The 22,732-nt window shown below is 40.6% G+C and overlaps 1 protein-coding gene and 2 pseudogenes across 1 annotated transcript; all 3 read right to left on the reverse strand.

Annotated features, from left to right (window-relative positions):
* Positions 1-3,603: 3,603 nt before the first annotated feature.
* Positions 3,604-4,184, reverse strand: LOC122449633 (annotated as a pseudogene).
* A 6,169-nt stretch (positions 4,185-10,353) lies between these two features.
* On the reverse strand, positions 10,354-10,938 carry LOC122450461 (RNA polymerase II subunit A C-terminal domain phosphatase SSU72-like). The gene has a single exon (XM_043482828.1). It carries the CDS (start codon positions 10,936-10,938, stop codon positions 10,354-10,356), a length of 585 nt encoding a protein of 194 aa, XP_043338763.1.
* Positions 10,939-21,076: 10,138 nt separating this feature from the next.
* LOC122449318 lies at positions 21,077-22,053 on the reverse strand (annotated as a pseudogene).
* Between the last annotated feature and the right edge of the window lie 679 nt (positions 22,054-22,732).

A 22,732-nucleotide genomic window follows, 5' to 3' on the forward strand; every position in this document is an offset into this window, starting at 1 on the left:
GTTGACTGCAGCCATGAAATTAAAAGACACTTGCTCCATAGAAGAAAAGCTATGACCAACCTAGACAGCATTTTAAAAAGCAGATGCATTACTTTGCTGACAAAGGTCCATCTCATCAAAGCTATGGTTTTTCCAGTAGTCATGTTTGGATGTGAGAGTTGGACTATAAAGAAAGCTGAGCGCCAAAGAATTGATGCTTTTGAACTGTGGTGTTGGAGAAGACTCTTGAGAGTCCCTTGGACTGCAAGGAGATCAAACCAGTCAATCCTAAAGGAAATCAACCCTGAATATTCATTGGAAGAACTTATGCTGAAGCTGAAGCTGAAGCTCCAGTACTTTGGCCACCTGGTGTGAAGAACTGACTCATTTGGAAAAAACCCTGATGCTGGGAAAGAATGAGGGCAAGAAGAGAAGGAGGCGACAGAGGAGGAGATGGTTGGACACCATTACCAACTCGATGGACATGAGTCTGAGCAAGCTCCAGTAGTTAGAGATGGACAGGGAAACCTGGCATGCTGCAGTCCGTGGGATCACAAAGAGTCAGACATGACTGAGCAACTGAACTCAACTGATCTGCTAATTTGCTAACTTTCAGTAACTTCAGCTGGTTCATATACTCTCAACCTCCCTTTCCAGACCTCACCCTTCACTTCTGCTAGAAGTACCTCTGTTTAGTATCATTCCACACATATTAACATCCTACAAGGGTCCTGCCCCTCTAGCCTGTTTAGGACATAGCACCTGCCCAGTCCTTACCTTGATCCCTGAACCATCTCTACCTGTAGATATCTAATCACACCCTGGCTTTAGAATGAGTCCTCAGGAACAGACATTCTACTGGAAATATAAGTATCAGCTAGTTACATGGCAGGATTTGGGCTATTTATTCTCCTTGATGTGAGCCCCTGAGAGCAGCACTTATCCCAGGACTCAAGGGACAGAACTGTCTCCACCAGCATCACTCTCTTCCCAAATGTGTTTTGTCTCTAAGACACCTTCACATCTTCTTCACTTCCTCCCGCTCCTTTTCTCTCTCTTACTTCTTTCAGATGCTCTGAATTAAAAAAAAAAAAAAAAACGGTTCATCACCTAAGCTAGTCTATAAAAAAAAAAAAAATCAAGGCCATATAAATTTAATGTGATAAATGCTGTTTTGATCAACTAAAATGAGGCTGTCAATGTGAGTCTAGTGCTAAACCCTGTAGCTCAGAGTCTCTTGAGTTTAGCAAGTCTCATCAACTCTGTCCCCTATGGTAACTCCTCACCACTTTTCTCCATTCTAATTACTGTAAAAGTAGGATGTCATTTTGTCCTTTATCTTTCAGTTCACTGGACATCATTTACATGTGAATTCTGCCTGTGTTCTCTTCTCCTTAGAAAATTTCAAGTAAAATAATAATTGCTACTTGGCTCCACTGTGTTCATAAACACAAATGATAACCCTGAGTTTACCTACTAATGAAAATTACCCTTAAGCTTATCTTTATTTGGTGCATTTTTTAAAAACAATATAAACTTTTTATTTTGTATTGGGGTATAGTGGATTAACAGTTTTGTGATAGTTTCAGGTGAACAGTGAAGAGATTGTGTTAATCTATTTTCAGCAAAAATATGAAACTTACAATTAATATGTACCAACAATTTTTGACATTTCTTCTTCATGAAATATCTTGAAATTGAAAGTGTTAGTTGCTCAGTCATGTCCGGCTCTTTCCGACCCCATCAACTATAGCTCGCCAGGCTCCTCTGTCCGTGGAAATCTCCAGGCAAGAATGCTGGAAAAGCTAGCCCTTCCCCTCTCCAGGGGATCTTCCCAACCCAGGAATTGAACCCAGGACTCCTGCATTGCAGGCAGACTTGGTATTTACCAACTGAGCCACCAGGGAAGCCCATGAAATAGTTTACATGAAAGTTATACCCATCCTCAGCTTTTCCATGAGTTCCAAATTTCAGAGACATGAATAATGATGTTGTTGCCTAAGGGTATATAATTATATGAACTTAGTGCTTAACAGATCACATGTAAATCAAAATAATTTTGACACACTCATATTTGCCTGCCTCCTTTGGCTACACTCAAGATTTTCGCCTTGATCTTGCTTTTCAGATCAATATTCATGGGCCTAGGCACAGCTTGTTTTCATGCTCCTTGAGGTTGGCTGAGGCTTCGGATCTGTAAATATTTTTTAATGAGTTTGGAAATGTTCCACAATTTTTTCTCCAAAAAATATTTTCAGTCCCATTCTTTCTCTTATTTCATTTGAAACCCCAACTCCACGTTAGATATTTTGACATTTTTCCCTCAGTAGAAGGGAAAGAGGGTGACAGAAGATGAGATGGTTGGATGGCATCACCAATTCAATGAACATGAACTTGGGCAAACTCTGGGAGATGGTGAAGGACAGAGAGGCCTGGTGTGTTGCAGTCCCTGGGGTCACAAAGAGTTGGACATGACTTAGTGACTGAACAACAACAGCAAAGTCACCCAGGACTTGGTGCCATTGTTCATCAGAACCAAGAACATTTCACTATCCAGTAGTAAGGAACCACTTTCACAGAACAGTACTCAACAAATGAATGTTTTTAGCATGAAGAAAGTTCTCATTAGGAAAAAATGCTTTTCTCCATGGAAGTCATTTGTCTTCAACAATAAAAGAACCAAGGCACTCACTTTGTAACAGGTTTCCCTGATGGAACAGACAGTAAACAATCTGCCTGCAATGCAGGAAATCCATGTTCGATACCTGGGTCTGTAAGATTCCCTGGAGGAGGAAATGGCAGCCCACTCCAGTATTCTAGCCTAGAGAATTCCATGGACAGAGGAGCCTGGCAAGCTAACTTCCATGGAGTCGCAAAGAGCCAGACACGACCTAGCAACTTTCACTTTCACTTTGTAATATGCATTCCTTACCACAAATAAGACTACACTTCTGTTTAAATTTGAAGGTTTATTTCATTTTATTACATTTAATGAGCTGTTTTATTGAACAAATCGTGCCAGAATTTTAGTAATAAATACAATTCATTATGCACTGAGTTTCTATTAAAGTTGGCACTAGAAAAGGACTTCTGATCTAAAAATAAAAATATTTTTAAGTTCAAACATTCAATACAAACCTAGCTCACTAAAAAAAAAAACAATTCACATTTATACATATGCCAGAAAAGCAAAAGGATTGTTATCACTATAAATGGATAAAATAGACACTGTTTTTCATTTTCTGAAATATCCTTCAACACTTCACTTGTCCAGCAAGCCATTATGAGCCTTGGTTTGTTGATCATTAAAATGGAGTCCTGGAGGTTGACTTCTTTGCAGAGACATGTGAACACTGAATTATTCCTTTGAAGGCAAGTCTCCACACTATTCAAACTCAAATTGAAAGGACTTTGATGCCTACTTACAGTTCGTGTTCTGTTTGCCATGAAACCTTTTTATCCTCCACTTTTTGCCTGAGTGGGATGCACCTGAAAAAAAAAATCATATAGACAGCTTTTAATATAAAAGAACTTTGAAGACCCTTCTCAGAGAAAATATCCATTAGCCCAAAAGTCTATACTAAAGTTCTTACTGACAAGGGAGCTGAAAACCACCTAAGATCTTTAGTAGAAGCAGACCATGTGCAAAAAGCTCCTTCCTGTTTTCTGCTTTGCTGCCTGGAGCAGCTCGGCCAGACTGCTTTGCATGTCATCAGCCTGCTGGAGACCCTGGCAGAGCTCACAGATGATCGAAGCACCAAGGCTGGCTGCCTTCAGCATGTCCTTTGTATCCAAGTTGATCACATGCACAGGCTGCCAGGTATTCTGTTCTCTATCACACAGATCTATCACTACTATTTTATACACTCTCTCAGCACAGGTGAAGATGACATCAAAGGGATCTGTGCACTCTTGAAATCATTTTGGACAAGGCTTAATTATCTCATTTCTCCCCAACATGTGAAACACCCCACTGCTGCTATAGCATACCTGGTCTTTGAGGAGAAGGTCCTTGCGTATCTACTCATATGTGGTGGAGAAATCATAGACCACGGGGAGGGTGCCAGTCCTGGGAATGCCACACAGGATCCCACTCCAAAAGACCTGAAATTGAATCCTTTCATCTCGAGGATGCTTTGGGTTTCCATGCTCCTGTTCATGTTGCTCATACAGACCATGGCCATGTTGAATGGGGAGGAGGGCATGATGGTGGCCACTTGAGACTCCAGCTGCATGGGTGGGCTTCAAGGTCCAAGGGAACTCTGAAACCAGGGAGATGAGCACCTGGGTCCAGCTCTTGCAACTAGTATAGTGTCAAAGAACAGAGACCAAGTTTATATGCAGTCACCACAATGAGGTGGGTAGAGAACTCTTGACTGATAAGTGGGTTAACTCTTAAATGGGTTTGGATAGTGAATTTGGACTGGAGAACTAGATTCAGTCATCTGAACAATCTGGTGTTAAATCATCTTTAACATCTAATATTGGACAAGGGTGTGGTTACCCTGTGGCTGTGTTTTGAAATCTCCACTTATGATAGAAATGCAAAGAGGCAAAATGGTTGTCTGAGGAGGCCTTACAAATAGCTGTGAAAAGAAGAGAAGTGAAAGGCAAAGGAGAAAAGGAAAGATATACCATTTGAATGCAGAGTTCCAAAGAATAGCAAGGAGAGATAAGAAAGCCTTCCTCAGTGATCAGGGCAAAGAAATAGAGGAAAACAATAGAATGGGAAAGACTACAGATCTCTTGAAGAAAATTAGAGATACCAAAGGACATTTCATGCAAAGATGGGAACAATAAAGGACAGAAGTGGTATGGACCTAACATAAGCAGAAGATATTAAGAACATGGCAATAATACACAGAAGAACTATACAAAAAAAGATCTTCATGACCCAGATAATCACAATGGTGTGATCACTCAACTAGAGCCAGGCATTCTGGAATGCAGGCCTTAGGAAGCATCACTATGAACAAAGCTAGAGGAGGGGATGGAATTCCAGTTGAGCTATTTCAAATTCTGAAAGATGAGGCTGTGAAAGTGCTGCACTCAATATGCCAGCAAATTTGGAAAACTCAGCAGTGGCCACGGGACTGGAAAAGGTCAGTTTTCATTCCAGTCTCAAAGAAGGACAATCCCAAAGAATGCTCAAATTACCACACAATTGCACTCATCTCACATGCTAGCAAAGTAATGCTCAAAATTCTCCAAGCCAGGCTTCAACAATACATGAACTGTGAACTTCCAGATGTTCAAGCTGGATTTAAAAAAGTCAGAGGAACCAGAGATCAGATTGCCAACATCTGCTGGATCATCAAAAAAGCGAGAGAGTTCCAGAAAATCATCTACTTCTGCTTTATTGACTACACCAAAACCTTTGACTGTGTGGATGATAACAAACTGTGGAAAATTCTTCAAGAGATGGAAATACCAAACCACCTCATCTGCCTCCTGAGAAATCTGTATGCAGGCCAAGAAGCAAGAGTTAGAACTGGACATGGAACAACAGACTGGTTCCAAATCAAGAAAGGAGTACATCAAGGCTGTATATTGTCACCCTGCTTATTTAACTTTTATGTAGAGTACATCATGAGAAATGCTGGGCTGGATGAAGCACAAGCTGGAATCAAGATTGCCGGGAGAAATATCAATAACCTCAGATATGCAAATGACACCATGCTTATGGCAGAAAGTGAAGAACAAAAGAGCCTCTTGATGAAAGTGAAAGGAGAGTGAAAAAGTTGGCTTAAAACTCAACATTCAAAAAATCAGAGCATCTGGTCCCATAACTTCATGGCAAACAGATGGGGAAACAATGGAAACAGTGAAGACTTTATTTTTTTGAGCTCCAAAATCACTGCAAATGGTGACTGCCGCCATGAAATTAAAAGACGCTTACTCCTTGGAAGAAAAGTTATGACCAACCTAGACAACATATTAAAAAGCAGAGACATCACTTTGCCAACAAAAGTCTATATAGTCAAAGCTATGGTTTATCCAGTAGTCAAGTATGTATGTGAGAGTTGGACTATAAAGAAAGCTGAGCACCGAAGAATTGATGCTTTTGAACTGTGGTATTGGAGAAGACTCTTGAGAATCCCTTGGACTGCAAGGAGATCCAACCAGTCCATCCTAAAGGAAATCAGTCCTGAATATTCATTGTAAGGGCTAAGGCTAAAACTGAAACTCCAATACTTTGGCCACCTGATGCAAAGCACTGACTCATTGGAAAAGACCCTGATGCTGGGACAGATTAAGGCGGGTGGAGAAGGGGGTGACAGAGGATGAGATGGTTGGATGGCATCACCAACTCAATGGACATGAGTTTGAGTAAACTCCAGGAGTTGGTGATGGACAGGGAGGTCTGGCTACAGGAGGCCTGTTCATGGGACTGCAAAGAGTTGGACATGACTGAGCAACTGAACTGAACCTATGATATTAGGCAAAATGCCCAGACTACTCCCAAGCTTTTCAGCAGCCCTTCCAGTGACCTGAGAATGTGCATATGAAAAACATGTTTGAAATTTCCAAGCTTATACTTCATTCAATTACAAGAATTTTTCCATATTTCTCTCCTACAATTGATGCTATAGAATTGTAATTGTGTTAAATCACAGGAAGATACACATAGTTTTGTCCATAAAGTAATAAAATTATTCACCTGTGTAAAAAGGGAACTCCTGGAAAACATCCCTGCAGTATTTCAGGAGTTCCAAGAACACTGCCTATCCTCTATTTTATTTTCTTGAATTCATGATGATTCTCCAGGGACTGGAGCAGCCACCACTAACTTTCTCATGTCTTTAAGTAGAGAGCTGTCTGACCATTCTATATTGAAATACAGTAATTTTTAGTTCCATTCCTTTGTTAGTTTGCAGAATTGACAGAGCAAAGGATATTGGTCTAAAAACTATAAACAAGAGACCAAACAATAAGGAGAGACAGTCTTGTCCCTTCAAAATGGTGCAAGAGAAACATTCATTTAGTACATCACAGATTTTATGTCCCTGTGCCTCCAACAGTTAGAGTGATTGTCATATTCACAGTCCTACCTTAGAAAACATACTCAGTCTTCTCAAAGTGTGAATCCCAGAGCCAGGGCATTAACATCAACCTGTAATGTGTGATAGAGGCAACTTTGGACCCCAGATCACCAAATCAGAAGCTGTGGGAGTGGAGCCCAGAGGTCTGTCATGTACAAAGCCCTTCAGATGACTGCGATGGACACCATGACTTGAGAGCAACTGACTCAAAGCAGAAGTTTCTGAGCCTTGACTGGAACTTGGAAATCCCTGGGAATTGGTACAAAGAATGGCTTCAAGAATACAAGGGAAGCAGAACAATTGTAAGAGAAAAGTCTTACAAACACCAGGCATAAATGGATAAGTAGTCACAACTTAAATATAGTGTGAAATTTTATTACAGTCAGTGACCCAGACTTGAAGGGATCCTATAAGTCATGAAGAACTAGATCTTGGGCATGAACTGAATAGAGCAGATGGAAATGGATCAGGGCCTTATGGGCCTTCCCCACCATGTCCTCAGTCAGCCTTTATCTGTGAAAAAACTTTAGTCAAAAAATAACCTTAGGAACTTCCCTGGTAGTTCAGTGGTTACGAGTCTCTCTGCCTGTCCAGGGGGCACAGGTTTGATCCCTGGTCCAGGAAGATTCAACATGCCACAGGACAATATAACTCATTGGCCACAACTACTAAGCTGGCCTAACTGACAACTGCCCACCTAGAACTGGTGCTTCAAACCAAGAGAAACCTGCACACTGCAATGAAGAAAATCCACACAGAGCATGGAAGACCCAGCAGAGCCAAAAATAAAGAAAAAGAATAAGCTTAATCATAGAAGTGAGAAAAGGCAGAAACAAAGGAAAACAGTCTAACAAAACTAAATAATAGTTTAGTCACTAAGCATAGTTAAGTATCTTTCAGTTCAGTTCAGTCCAGTTGCTCAGTCATGTCTGACTCTTTGCAACCCCATGAATTGCAGCACGCCAGGCCTCCCTGTCCATCACCAACTCCTGGAGTTTACTCAAACTCATGTCCATCGAGTCGGTGATGCCATCCAGCCATCTCATTCTCTGTCATCCCCTTCTCCTCCTGCCTCCAATCCCTTTCAGCATCAGGGTCTTTTCCAATGAGTCAACTCTTTGCATGAGGTGGCCAAAGTACTGGAGTTTCAGCTTCAGCATCCAGTGAACACCCAGGACTGATCTCCTTTAGGATGGACTGGTTGGATCTCCTTGCAGTCCAAGTGACTCTCAAGAGTTTTCTCCAAACGACAGTTCAAAAGCATCAATTCTTCGGTGCTCAGCTTTCTTCACAGTCCAACTCTCACATCCATACATGACCACTGGAAAAACCATAACCTTCAATAGATGGACCTTTGCTGGCAAAGTAATGTCTCTGCTTTTAAATATGCTATCTAGGTTGCTCATAACTTTCCTTCCAAGGAGTAAGCATCTTTTAATTTCATGGCTGAAATCACCATCTGTGGTGATTTTGGAGCCACAAAAAATAAAGTCTGATGCTGTTTCCCCACCTATTTCCCATGAAGTGGTGGGACCAGATGCCATTATCTTAGTTTTCTGAATGTTGAGCTTTAAGCCAACTTTTTCACTCTCCTCTTTCACTTTCATCAAGAGGCTCTTTAGTTACTCTTCACTTTCTGCCATAAGGGTGGTGTCATCTGCTATCTGAGGTTATTGATATTTCTCCCGGCAATCTTGATTCCAGCTTGTGCTTCATCCAGCCCAGCATTTCTCATGATGTACTCTGCATATAAGTTAAATAAGCAGGGTGATAATATACAGCCTTGACGTACTCCTTTCCGGATTTGGAACCAGTCTGTTGTTCCATGTCCAGTACTAACTGTTGCTTCCTGACCTGCATACAGATTTCTCAGGAGGCAGATGAGGTGGTTTGGTATTTCCATCTCTTGAAGAATTTTCCACAGTTTATTGTGATCCACACAGTCAAAGGCTTTGGCATAGTCAATAAAGCAGAAATAGATATTTTTCTGGAACTCTCTTGCTTTTTCGATGATCCAACAAATATCAGCAATTTGATCTCTGTCTCCTCTGCCTTTTCTAAATATAGCTTGAACATCTGGAAGTTCATGGTTCACATACTGTTGAAGCCTGACTTGGAGAATTTTGAGCATTACTTTGCTAGCGTGTGAGATGAGTGCAATTGTGCAGTAGTTTGAGCATTCTTTGTGACTGCCTTTCTTTGGGATTGGAATGGATTGGAATGAAAACTCACCTGTTTTAGTCCTGTGGCCACTGCTGAGTTTTCCAAATTTGCTGGCATATTGAGTGCAGCACTTTCACAGCATCATCTTTCAGGATTTGAAGTAGCTCAACTGGAATTCCATCCCCTCCACTAGCTTTGTTCATAGTGATGCTTTCTAAGGCCCACTTGACTTCACATTCCAGGATGTCTGGCTCTAGGTGAGTGATCACACCATCGCAGTTCTCCCTTAAGTGCTGTAGATAATATTCTGAGACATATCCTGTGAGCTATCTTGTAGATACTGAAACACCTGCCCTGTGGACTAACTACAGAATGACTAGGTATTTGCCATGACATTTGCTGTTTTTGTTTGCCATGACATTCGCTGTTTTTGTTGTTTAGTCGCTAAGTTGCTAAGACTCTTTTGTAACTTTATGGACAGTAGCTGCCAGGCTTCTCTGTCCATGGGATTTTTCAGGCAAGAGTACTGGAGTGGGTTGCCATTTCCTTCTCCAGGGAATCTTCCTGACCCAGGGAATGAACCTGTGTCTCTTGCATTGCAGACAGATTCTTTACCACTGAGCTACCAGACTGGCCCCATCCATGATATAAGCTTCCACAATTTTGAAAATGCTCATAAGGTAAGAGGAACAAACCAACCATAGAACTGAAGATTAACTGGACTTAAAAAATCAAGATGATGCTGATCAAATCAGCTCATGACCAACGTCAAGACGACTGTCATAGCTGTTTCTGCATGTGGCCCCCTCCCTCTGTCTATAAAAATTCTTGCCCACTGATTGTCAGAGGGGCAGAGTCAGTCTTTGGAGAGAAGTCTGTCCCCCTCCCTGAACCACCACTCCCCTGCCCCCTCCACCTGGTTGCCAGGATGCAAAATAAACTTTCCTTTCCACTAAACTTGCCTCTTTATTGGCTTTTGAACAGCGAGCAGCCAGAACCCACTTTCAGTTACAAAACTCTAATCAAAATCAGAGGGGAGGACTATGTTTCGAAAGGATTTAGGAAACACTTTAAGCCAACCTTGAAGACTAGCACACAAATTGGTGCCAAATAATGTGACCAAGGTAAAGAGAGAAGGCCGAGAGTCAGCCATGGTTTGCTCTCTTCCTCAGTAGAAGCAGACCGTGTGCAGAAAGCTCCTTCCTGTTTTCCTCTCCGCTGCCAGGAGCAGCTCAGCCAGACTGCCTTCCATGTCCTCTGCCTGCTGGAGGCGTTCGCAGAGCTCGCAGATGATCAGAGACCCCAGGGTGGCGTCCTCCAGGTTGTCGTCCATGTCCACGTTGATCACGTGCACAGGCTGGCAAGTCTCCTGCTCTTGGGCCCACAGCTCTTCTATCACCCGGTCATAGACACTCTCCTCGCAGGTGAAGATGACATCAAAGCGATCTCTGCACTCTTGAAATCTTTCTGGGCGAGGCTTGATTCTCTCGTTTCTTCCCAAGATGTGCAAGATACCGTTGCTGGTATAGCGTTCTCGGTCTTTGCGCGCAAGGTCCTTGCGCATCTCCTCGTAGGTGGTGGAGAAATCGTAAACCACAGGGAGGTTGCGTGCGGTTCCTGGGAGCCTGACTCGGGATCCGGCCCCAAAAGACCTGACACTGAAACCTTTCTTCCTGAGAATGCGGTGGGCCTCCATGCTCCTGTTCATGTTGCTCATGCAGACCACAGCCACCTTGAGCGGGGAGAAGGACATGGCGGGGGCCACTTGGGACTCCAAGCAGATAAGTGGAATTCTGAGGCTGAGGGGACTCTGAAACTTGGGAGAGGATGGCCTGGGCCCAGCTCTTCCAGAGTATTAGTGTCAAAAAACAGAACGTTTTTATACGGAGGCACCAGCCCTTGATGAGTGGAGATCTCTTGATTGGTGATTGGGTTAAATCTTGAGTGACTGGGTTTTTGTTTTGTTTTTCCGGTGTAAAGTTTATTGAATTATACTTACGTATGTACACATATCCATAGAGAACATATCCACAGAAACTCAAGAGCCCCCTCAGGCCACCTTTTAGCCTGAGTGATTGGGTTTGGATAGTGGGTGCTGAACAGAGAACGTAATCCAATCACCAGAACAATCCAGTGACTAAATCACCCGACTTCTACCTCAAATTTGTGCCTACCCCCAACAGCCATCACAGAGCATTTTGCAATCTCCAGTTAACCCTTTCATTGCTTGTGCATATGGTGCTAGTTTTGTTTTTAGACAAAGCCAGTAGGCTACTCACAGACTTGAAATTTTCAATCCTATATCTAATTTAATGACACAAAACATCACTATGGTTATTCTATAGCTTTTCTCATATTGTTGATACTTCAGAAGTGTTACTGTGTTAAATTGTAGGAAGATATCCTCATTTCTGCTCCTAAATTTATAAGATTATTCACCAGAGTCAAATCCACCTCTGGAAACATTTCTGCTGATAGTTTTTCACAAGTTACAAGAACACTTTTGTTTTTGCCCATTGACATTTTTTCAATTCATAATGATTCTAGAGAGAGTTGATCAAACTCAGTGTCCTTTAGCACATCTCAAGTACTGCTCTGAGCATTCCCTACTCAGTATATAAAACATTTAAGTACTACTCTTATAACCATATGTATAATTGTTTAATCAAATAATAGAGAAAAAAACTGTGACTAAGACACTGATCAGGAAGATAATCCTTTTACTGCAAAAGGGTGCAAGAGAAATAGCTAATTGTTAATTGATTCAATCTGATTGTAAATATATCTCATCATGAGAAAAGCAGAAATGATTAGATCAAATAAACCACTAAATCTCAGCAACACTGTGGCCACCTAATGAGAGTTGTTTTTTTCTGTCTTATACACTATTATTTAATTCCTTACATTTTTTATTTAATTTTTTAACACCCAAAACACTTTTTATTGGGGAATAGCCGATTAAAATGTTGTGATAGTTTCAGGTGAACAGCTAAGGGACTCAGCCATATATATACATATATCCATTCTCCCTCCCCCATCCAGGCTGGCACATAACATTGAACAGAGTTCCAAGTGCTATACAATCAATTTTTGTTGGTTATACATTTTAAATATAGCAGTGTGTACACGACCTTCCCAAAGTCCTTAACTATCCCTTCCCCTCCGGCAACAAAGAAATAATTTTCTAAGTCTGTGAGTCTCTGTCTGCTTTGTAAGTAAGTTCGTTTGTATCATTTCTTTTTAGAGTCCAGATATAGGGGATGTCATATGATATTTCTCCTTCTCTATCTGACTTACTTCACTCAGTATGACAATTTCTGTCCATCTATATTGCTGCAAATGGAATTATTTCATTATTTTTAATGACTGTATAATATTTCATTATATATGTGTGTATATATTATATATATTTATTTATTTATATGTACATTATATATATATATATATATATATATATATATATATATATAGACACACACACACCACATGTTCTTTATCCATTCTTCTGTCGATGGACTTTTAGATTGTTTCCATGTCTTGGCTATTGTAAGTAGTGCTGCAATGAATATTGGGGTGCATGTATCTTTTGGGGCCATGTTTTTCTCTGGATATATGCCCAGGAGTGGGATTGCAGAGTCATATGGTAGCTCTGGGTTTCCCTTGTGGCTCAGTGGGTAAAGAATCCACCTGCAATGCGGGAGACCTGGATTCAACCCCTGGGTTGGGAAGATCCCCTGGAGAAGGGAAGGGAAACCCACTTCAGTATTCTTGCCTGAAGGATTCCATGGACAGAGGATCCTGGCAGGCTATAGTCCATGGGGTCGCAAAGAGTCGGGACTGAGCAACTAACACCGTGGTAGGTCTATTTTTAATTTTTAAAGGAACCTCCATACTATTCTCCATAGTGGCTGTACCAATTTACATTCCCACGAACAGTGCAGGAGGGTTCCCTTCTCTCCATACTCTCTCCAGCATCTGTTTGCGGGTTTTGTTTTATTGTTGTTGTTGTTATTGTTGTTTTGATGATAGCCATTCTGACCGGTGTGAGGGGATATCTCACTGTAGTTTTGATTTGCATGTCTCTAATAACTAGCAATGTTGAACATCTTTTCATGCACCTCTTGGCCATCTGTATGTCCTCTTTAGAGAAATGTCTATTTCAGTCTTCTGCCCATTTTTTGAGTGAGTTGTTTGTTTTGATGCTATTAAGTGTCATAAGCTGTTTGTAAATTTTGGAGACTAATCCCTTATCAGTCACATCATTTGGAAATATTTTTCCCAATCTTCGGATTGTCTTTTTGTTTTGTTTATTGTTTCCTTTGCTGTGCAAAAGCCTTTAAGTAGGTCCCATTTATTTTTGCTTTTATTTCCATTATTCTGGGAGATGGATTAAAAAAAATGTTGGTGTGATTTATGTCAGAGGGTGTTCGGCCTATGTTTTGCTCTAAAAATTTTATAGTGTCTGGTCTAACACTTAGGTCTTAAATCCATTTGGAGCTTATTTTTGTGTATGGAGTTAAGGAATGATCTATTTCATTTTTTTTTAACATGTAGCTGTCCAGTTTTCCCTGCATCATTTGTTGAAGCAACTATCTTTCCAATATTATGTAGTCTTGCCTCCTTTGTCATAGATTAATTGACTATAGGTGCATGGGCTTATTTCTGGGTTTTCTATCTTGTCCCATTGATCTACATTTCTATTTTTTGTGCCAGTATCATACTGTTTTGACTCCTGTAGCTTTATAGTACAATGGGCACCCAATGGAGGTTTTTAATACCTAGATCTGGCCCTGTGATTTTGCAAAGTGAATGAGAGATGAAACTGACCAGAATTTTACAATTATCTCAGGGATCAGCTCAACTAGGTGAACTCTAAAATGTTACAACACTGAAGTGAACTGTTCATGATTTGCCCAGAAGTCTATTTTAAAATTTTTAACTGACATTCAAGGCAACTTTACCTATAACTGTAATATTGTTGCACTAAGATACAGTTGGATATTCTTGAAATGAAACTATAAATCATAAGATTGTGCAAATTTGGCCCCATAATTCATAAAACTTTTCACCAGTACAAAAGTCACATTCTGGACTACATCCCTACTGATCATTTATTAGTGTTTCAGCAACACAGAATTTTCTGTATTTCATATTTGGAAGGAGAACCAAAATCTTCTTGGTATTAGTAAGAAAGTGCTCCAAAATGGAACCAAGAAGCCACTGCTGGAGTAGGACTTCTCCATGTCTCAGTCTCGACTAAGTGTGATGAACTCATGCAGAACATCTGCCAGATACTCAAGATACTTACTGGATCCTTGCCCTAAAAAGAATTTGTGAAAGCAAATCTACCTATTGGTAATGACCGTGAAATATCTCATGATATGTTAAGGACAAATATTGATAATTTCTTTTTTTAATTTTTTTATTGAAGTATAGCTGAGAGAAGGAAATGGCAACCCTCTATTCTTGCCTGGTGAGTCCCCGTGGACAGAGGAACCTGTTGGGGTGTCTATGGGGTTGCAAAGAATTGGACAGGACTTAGCAACTAAACAACATAATTGATTTACAATGTTGTGCCAATCTGCTGTATAAAGTGATTCAGCAATACACATATATACATTTTTATATTCAACTATGGTTTATCACAGGATATTCAATAGAGTTTCCTGTGCTAATCATTAGGACTTTGTTGTTTATCCATTCTAAATGCAATAGTTTTCATCACCAACTCCAAACTCCCAGTCCATCCCTCTCCCTTCCCCCTTCCCCTACGCACACACAAGTCTGTTCTCTATGACTAGGAGTCTGTTTCTGTTTTGTAGATATGTTCATTTCTGTCATACTTTAGATTCCACCTGTAAGTGATACCATAATCTCTCACTTTGACTTATTCTCTAAGTATGAAAATCTCTAATTGCATCCATGTTGCTGTAAATGGCATTTTTCCTTATTTTTAATGGCTGAGTAGTATTCAGTTGTATCAATGTTCACATCTTCTTTATCCATTCATCTGTCAGTGGACATTTAGTTTGTTTCCATGTTTTGGCTGTTGTGGACAGTGAAGCTATGAATATAGAGATGAACATATTGATGTATTGTTATATTGTTAATTATAGTTTTGTCTGGGTATATTCCCAGGAGTGGGATTGCAAGAAAATCAGGAATTGGTAAGAGCTTCTGCCTACTTTCATGCTTTCAAATTCAGCTTTATGTGAGCATTTGCACCTGCTGTGCTGTGCTTAGTCACTGTGTGACCCCATGATCTGTAGCTCGACAGGCTCCTCTGTCCATGGGGATTCTCCAGGAAAGAATAATGGAGTGGGTTGCCATGCCCTCCTCCAGGGATCTTCCCAACCCAGGGGTCAAATCCAGGTCTCCTGCAATGCAGACTGAGTCATTACCATCTGAGCCACCAGGAAAGCCCAAAAGTACTGGAGTAGGTAGCCTATCCCTTCTCCAGGGGATCTTCTTGACCCAGGAATTGAACCAGCTGAGCTACCCAGGAAACCCAAACATTTGCATACAGAAATGCAATACATTTAAAATTATTTTCATTTTCATATGTCTTAAGTTTTAAGTGAATATTATATACTTATAAATTATAAAAATACCAAACAAAAAGGAAAGATAAACATATGACTTTACACTTGTGCAGGGACAATATCTATGAAGCAACACACTATATTTTAATGCTTCTCTTATGGGAGGTGGTTGTGAATTGCTAATTTTCCTAAGTCATTATATCCTCTAAAGCACTGTTTCTCCAAGTGGATTCCCCAGACCACTAGCTTTAGCATCAAGTAGAAACTTGAGGAAAATGTAAATATGGACCCCAGACCTACTAAGTCAGATACTCTGGGGGTGGAGCCCAAATCTATGTTATGAAAATCCCCCCAGGTGATTCTGTGCCCACCAGTGCTTGTGGACAACTGCCTGAGGCAGGCATTTCTGAAAATACAAAGTCCTATCTTTACTTCTTAGGTACACAACTATACATTAGAAGTTTCTGAAGAGTTTTAACAATCGTTAGATTCAGGAAAATTTTAAATCCTGGTGTCTGCTGGTGGGAACTAGATAGCAATAGTTCCTCAAACTAGCCAGGTGGATATAACATACAACCAAAGTTGAGAATCTTTTACCTTAAGCAATGTTACTTAAATCACCTGTATTCAAATAACCTGACAGGTTCTTTTAGGATCATCCTAACATGCAATTTCTGATTTATTAATCCAGAGTGAGATCCAAGAATATATACTTCCAACAAACTCCCAGAGGATGCCACAGCAGCTAGACTGAGAACCTACTTTGAAGCCTAAAGCCCTAAAAGTTGTACAAAGGAAAGTCAATACCAGGACACTTCAGGTCTGAGGGTTAATGGACTTTCAAATTCTGTATCTTAAAGGAAATGTCTTCCATTCCCAAATTTTGCATACCTGATGTGCCCTCAAGTCTCTGCTGCTGCTCTGCCCCATTCCACTCGAGAATCTAAACAGATAAGGAAAGGAAAGCTACCTGCAAAACACACATCTGATCAAGTGTAACTCATGCTTAAATACTTTAATGGCTTCCTTGTTTAACAAAAAATGAAAACGGTTCTAATCTTACCTGTTAGAAAGACATGCTGGGGATCTTTTAGTCCTTTCATTTCCTTGAAGGTAGCAGTCTCTGTCTAGCCTCAGTATCTTTGTACAAGCTGTGTTCTCTCCCCTCAAAGTTCTCTGTCTCGACCTCCATCTACAAACACCTTCTAAGTAATCTATTCAGCTGTTAGATCAAACCTAAACTCATTTCCATCCAAGAAACTTATGTTCCCTCCCAGTCCCACATAGCTTTTCCTTTGAGATCCCAAAGCACTCAAAAGTGCCTACACTTGTATGAAAGCTGATTATTATTTTAATTCCTCAATGGATTGAAATACCTGAAAGATAGGGATTGTAAGTGCTTAGGCTTACTTCCTTCCCTGGTGGCTCATTGGTAAAGAATCCACCTGCCAATGCAGGAGACCCGGGTGTGATCCCTGGGTTGAGAATATCTCCTGGAGGAGGAAGTGGCAACCCATTCCGGTATTCTCACCTGGAAAATCCCGTGAACAGAGGATCCTGGAGGGCTACAGTCGATGGGGTCGAAAAGAGTCGAACACAACTGAGCACGCACGCATCTTACCTAACACCCAGCATAATGTCGAGCTCATAAAGTCGTCCAATAAATACTTGTTGAATTGATTGATTAAAAGTGAGTTTTTTCTAATTCTAATAAGCTGAAATAGCACATATATTCTTCTCAGCAAAAATTTGAGATAGATTTTGTACTAAAACCTATTTACTTAAGTATCTTTTTTTGTAATGGGAAATGTAGCAGCAAGAATTGATCAAATGCCTATAATAATTTGACACATTGCTGACACTGCCAGTGTCCAAAATTTGAGTCTACTTAATTTGAATCTAAGTACACACACCAAATCCTAAGGGTCAAATCACCATAATTTACTTTCTTTATTCAAAGTCAGATCATGGCTTATTAACATTCTCAAACAGCCACTGTGAATATCAGCTAATGTCTAAATCTCTAGTGTGAATAGTGCTTTGTTGTTTAGTCACTAAGTCGTGTCTCTTTTCGACCTCATGGACTGTAGTCCACCAGGCTCCTCTGTCCATGGGATTTCCCAGGCAAGGATACTGGAGTGTGTTGCTATTTCCTTCTCCAGGGGATTTTCCCAACCCAGGGATCAAACCCGCATCTCCTGCATTACAGATAGATTCTTTACCACTCAGCCACCCTCCTCTACCTGCTTAAGGTCTCTGCCTGAGCCTAAACATTAAACTGACAAGAGACAGATGAAGCAGACAGAAAAGTGTACAAGATCTATTCAATATTTACCTGTATATGAGGACCTTCACAACTGAATGAAGCCCTAAATAAATGACCAGACCAAAAAGCCCTCATATTTTTAAGACAAAGAAATAATAATAAATTTGTGATGAAGTGTCAAGACACAGGGCTTTGAGTGAGGCACAATAAGTTGTAAGGAAGTGACTAGAGAATATATGGTACAGAAGGCAGGAACAAGGGGAGATAAGAATTATTTTGTCAAACTTGTTTTTTCAGACCCATTTCAGCATGGCTTCCCAGTCTCTGCAAACAAGGACGGTCTGCTGCTGCTGCTACAGGGAGGTCACCTTTCTCCTGGGAAATTGTATGGGCTGTTTTTAAGTAGAAAAAGTGGTCAGAGAGCCTCCATGTCATTCACTGTTTTTCAAGCACCCCTGGAGAAGGGAAAGGCTACCCACTCCAGTATTCTGGCCTGGAGAATTCCATGGACTGTATAGTCCATGGGGTCGCAAAGAGTCGGACATGACTGAGTGACTTTCACTTTCAATTTCTCTTTCACTGCAAATAATCATTATTTCAAAGTGACCTATTTGGGAATGGCAAGTCCTGAGCTCCTTCATATTCAAGGCCTTTCCTGGATCACCTTGCCTGTCTCTTAAGGACCCTCTCTTGCCCCTCATATTCTACTTCTCAGACTGCCTACTTGCTATTCCCAAGTCCTTTGACCTGGGAAACTTGCTACTGGTCAACACTCAGCACAGGAATCAGCTCCTATAGGACGACTCCTCTCACTCCCAGCTAGGCAGAGTGACTGTCCTTTGTCTCACAGTGTTCCACAGCGTTGTCTACACAATTTATCACAAGACATTTTAATTGCTAGCTATTTTGTCTGCTATAATGTATGGCCTTCCTAAGAGAGGGGGAATATGATATATATTTCTATATATCCATATTTTAGCTTAGATCTGGTAAGTTATAAAGTGGGTGTCCATTAATGTTTGTTGAGTCACTCCTTTTATTTACAAGTTTTAGTTTATTTGTTTATGGTGTGATTATTGAGAAATATGGGCTTTACTGGTGGCTCAGACAGTAAAGAATTTGTCTGCAATGCTGGAGACCCTGGTTCGATCCCTGGGTCAGGAAGATCCACTGGAGAAAGGAATGACTACCCACTGAAGTATTCTTGCCTGGGGGATCCCATGGACAGAGGAGCCTGGCAGGCTAGAGTCCATGAGGTCACAAAGAGCTGGACATGAGTGAGAGACTAACAGTACCATGACTACACTACTGAGAAGTATATTCTAAATATGTGGTAATCCTGAGTGTTTTCATACAAAAGCTTGAATCCATTTATACAGTTAACCCTTTCCATACCTGTGGTAGCTGGGATGGCTTGGTTGTTTCTAAGCAAGTAGCAGGGGCATGGAGGTGGGATGACATTTGGGTTTGTGGGCACTATTCAGGCTGAAGTACAGATTCGAAGGCCCAAAGTAGGTGAAGAGAAAATTCAGATGTGAGACAACTTCTTAAAGCACTTTTCTTGGGTGTTACCCTGGATTGCCACTTCACCCTGAATTCATGGCCATTTTTGTCCTTGTCCTGCCTTTGTGTTACGTGCAAAGAGACTTTGTGGGAGTTGTGTGAGCTCCATCTCTATGGAATGTCTTTCCTGGGCACAATTATATCAGTTCTTTCAAAGGGAATGGTTACCCTTGGGTTCATGCAATGGTTCTGATCATATTCCCTGTGTGTCTAGCACAGACTCTATTCTATCCTCTAATATAACATGCTGTTGAAGAAGGAACCAGGAATAATGCATGTTGTAGTTCCTACATTCAGAAGTTGTTTACAATCAGGCAGCTGAATAGACTGTCATGGATTTCCCCTGCCCAAAAGTCAGTGTGCTGCCAGTGTACTCTCCTTGGTTAAAAATAAGAACCACATTTCCTGTGTTCACAACCAGTACCCTACAGACATTTCTCCTTTTCTTTTCAGATATTAAGACCTACTCTTATGATTCACAACTTACTGATGTAAGTCATGGACAAGTTAGATAATGGCACACACAAAAGCACTTTCACTAATATAATTCCACTTTTTCTAAATGTACAGCTACATAGGTGTCTGCCTATACTTATGAGCAGGCTTCCCAGGTGGCTCAGTGGTAAAGAATCCATCTGCCAATGCGGGTAATACAGAAGATACAGGTTGAACCCCTGGGTCAGGAAAATCTCATGGAGAAGGCAATAGCAACCCACTCCAGTATTCTTGCCTGGAGAATCTCATGGATAGAGGAGCCTAGCAGGCTACAGTCCATAGGGTTGCAAATGCCAGACACAACTAAGTATGTATGCACATATTTATGGACATGTTCATTTTTTAATCATCTTAATACCAAATTATTTACCTATCTAGTGGCTGTGTTTAGGGGAACTCTTTTTGTTCCTTCTTCATTTAGCTATAATTTACCAATATAAAGTTTATACTTCTAAGGCATACAATGTATTATTTTGATATATTTATTTTGAAATGATTAAGAAATCAAGCCAATTAACATATTCTATACACTTAACTACAATTTGTGTCTGTATGTGATGAGAAAACTTAAGATCAAACCTCTTAAAATTTCAAATATATAGTATAGTTAACTATAGTTACAATGCTATCCATTACATCTCTAGAAGTTATTCATCTTGCATAACTGACAAATGTACCCTTTGTATGTGACTGTCCAGGGATGTCACAAGATGTCTCAAAGGGTGAAAAACTCAGTGAGAAATAGTTGAATAAACTTAAACCAGAACACTGTATTTATTTCCTCTATTACCAAATCAAGCTAGAGACATGAAAGATGCATGGCTTTGGAAATTCACAGGCTCTGCATAAGACATAGCATGCTCAATCAAACATGGTATTACTTTCTTTGTTGATTTGACTGCACAAGATGTAAGTCCCAGAACCTTCTTGGAAAACTTCCACTGGAATAGAATTCACTGTTTCCTAGTATCCAATTTACCACTAGGGTTTCCACCCACCAATTCTACAGCTCACATCATAGATACCTACAAAAGCTGAAAATTCTGTTCATCCTCCAAAGTTATCTTTGCCTTGGAAAAAAATATGTGAGCCACCTGCTCCAGATTTGCTTGGTCTTGATCCCATAAATGATGGGGTTCAGCACAGGTAGAGTCAGAAAGCAGACATTGGTCAACAAGATGTGGATGTGAGGCGGAATGTGCCGACCAAACCTCTGAGTCAGGGTTGTGAAGATTCCAGGCCCATAAAAGAGAATGATGATGTAGACATGGGAGCCACACGTGTTGAGAGCCTTGTGACAAACGTCTTTGGAAGGGATGTGGAAGACAGCATGCAGAATCAGAATGTAGGAAACAAAAAATTAATAGGACATCTAAGACCACTGTTGACATTATGACAGAGAGTCCATTCCAGATGTTCACTCAATGTCATTACAAGCATATTTGGCCAAGTCAGTGTGTTCACAAAATTGTGTGGGATGACATTATTTTGACAGAAAGTCAATATTTTCAAAAGAAATATCATGGGGGAAAATCATACAATAACTTCTCAGAAAGATGATAACACCAATTTTCCCAATCAGTGTGTGTGTAAGAATAGTGGTATATCTCAGAGGGTAGCATATGACAATGTAGAAGTTAAATGGCTTCACCAGAAAAATCCCTCACTCAGAATGAAGGTGAAATGGACGAAAGAGCTGGGTGATGCAGCGATCCAGGAAGATCCACCCAACACTGAACCAGAAGATAGCCAAGACCTGAGGGACTGTGCATGTGGAGAGGACAATGTCTGCTCCAGAGAGCAAGCAGAGGAAGAGGTACGTGGGTTCATGGAGGCGCCATTCCATGAAGATAATGAAGATCAGCAGGCTGTTCCCAAGCAGGGCGATGACATAGGAAATGAAGAAGGGATTGAAGATCCACATATGCTAGTCATCAAGGCCAGGGTTGCCCAGCAAGCAAAAGACTATGTGGCTAACACTAGTGTGGTTTAAAGAAAGCATATATGTAGAGACTACCAGAGACATCACCTCAAACTCTCCGACAGAGATGAAAATTCAGATTTTCCTGGAATATACTTTGTGAAGTCACAAAGACTTTTGGCATATCTCACACTCTTCATCTTCTGTGAACACGCAAAAAAGAAACATGAAAAGCCAGTAGGGTATATTCTGTGCCTCAGTGAGTGATAGTCTAACTAAAAGTTATGCACATCTCCAGGGTACGGAGAGATGGGACTCTTCTACACTGCTGGTGAGAATATAAGTTTGTACAACTGCTATGGAGAACAGTGTGGATATTCCTTCAAAAAGCTAAAAACAAAGCTACCATATAACCCTGCAATCCCATTCCTGGGCATAAATCTGGAGAAAAAACACCATCCAAAAGGATACATGCACCCCAATATTCCTTGTAGCACTGTTTACAATAGCCAAAACATGGAAGCAGCCTAAATGTCCATCAACAGAGAAATGGATAAAGAAGATGTTGTACATATATTTAGTGGAATATTACTCAGCCATTAAAAAGAATGAAATAATGTCACTTATAGCACATGGATGGACCTAGAGATTGTCATCCTAAGTGAAGTAAGCCAAACAGAGAAGGAAAAATAAAACATGGTATCACTTATATCATAATCTTAAATGATACAAATGAACTTATTTACAGACAGAAACAGAT

This window comes from Cervus canadensis, chromosome 11 (assembly GCF_019320065.1).
Source record: "Cervus canadensis isolate Bull #8, Minnesota chromosome 11, ASM1932006v1, whole genome shotgun sequence".
In the NCBI taxonomy this organism is placed as follows: domain Eukaryota; kingdom Metazoa; phylum Chordata; class Mammalia; order Artiodactyla; family Cervidae; genus Cervus; species Cervus canadensis.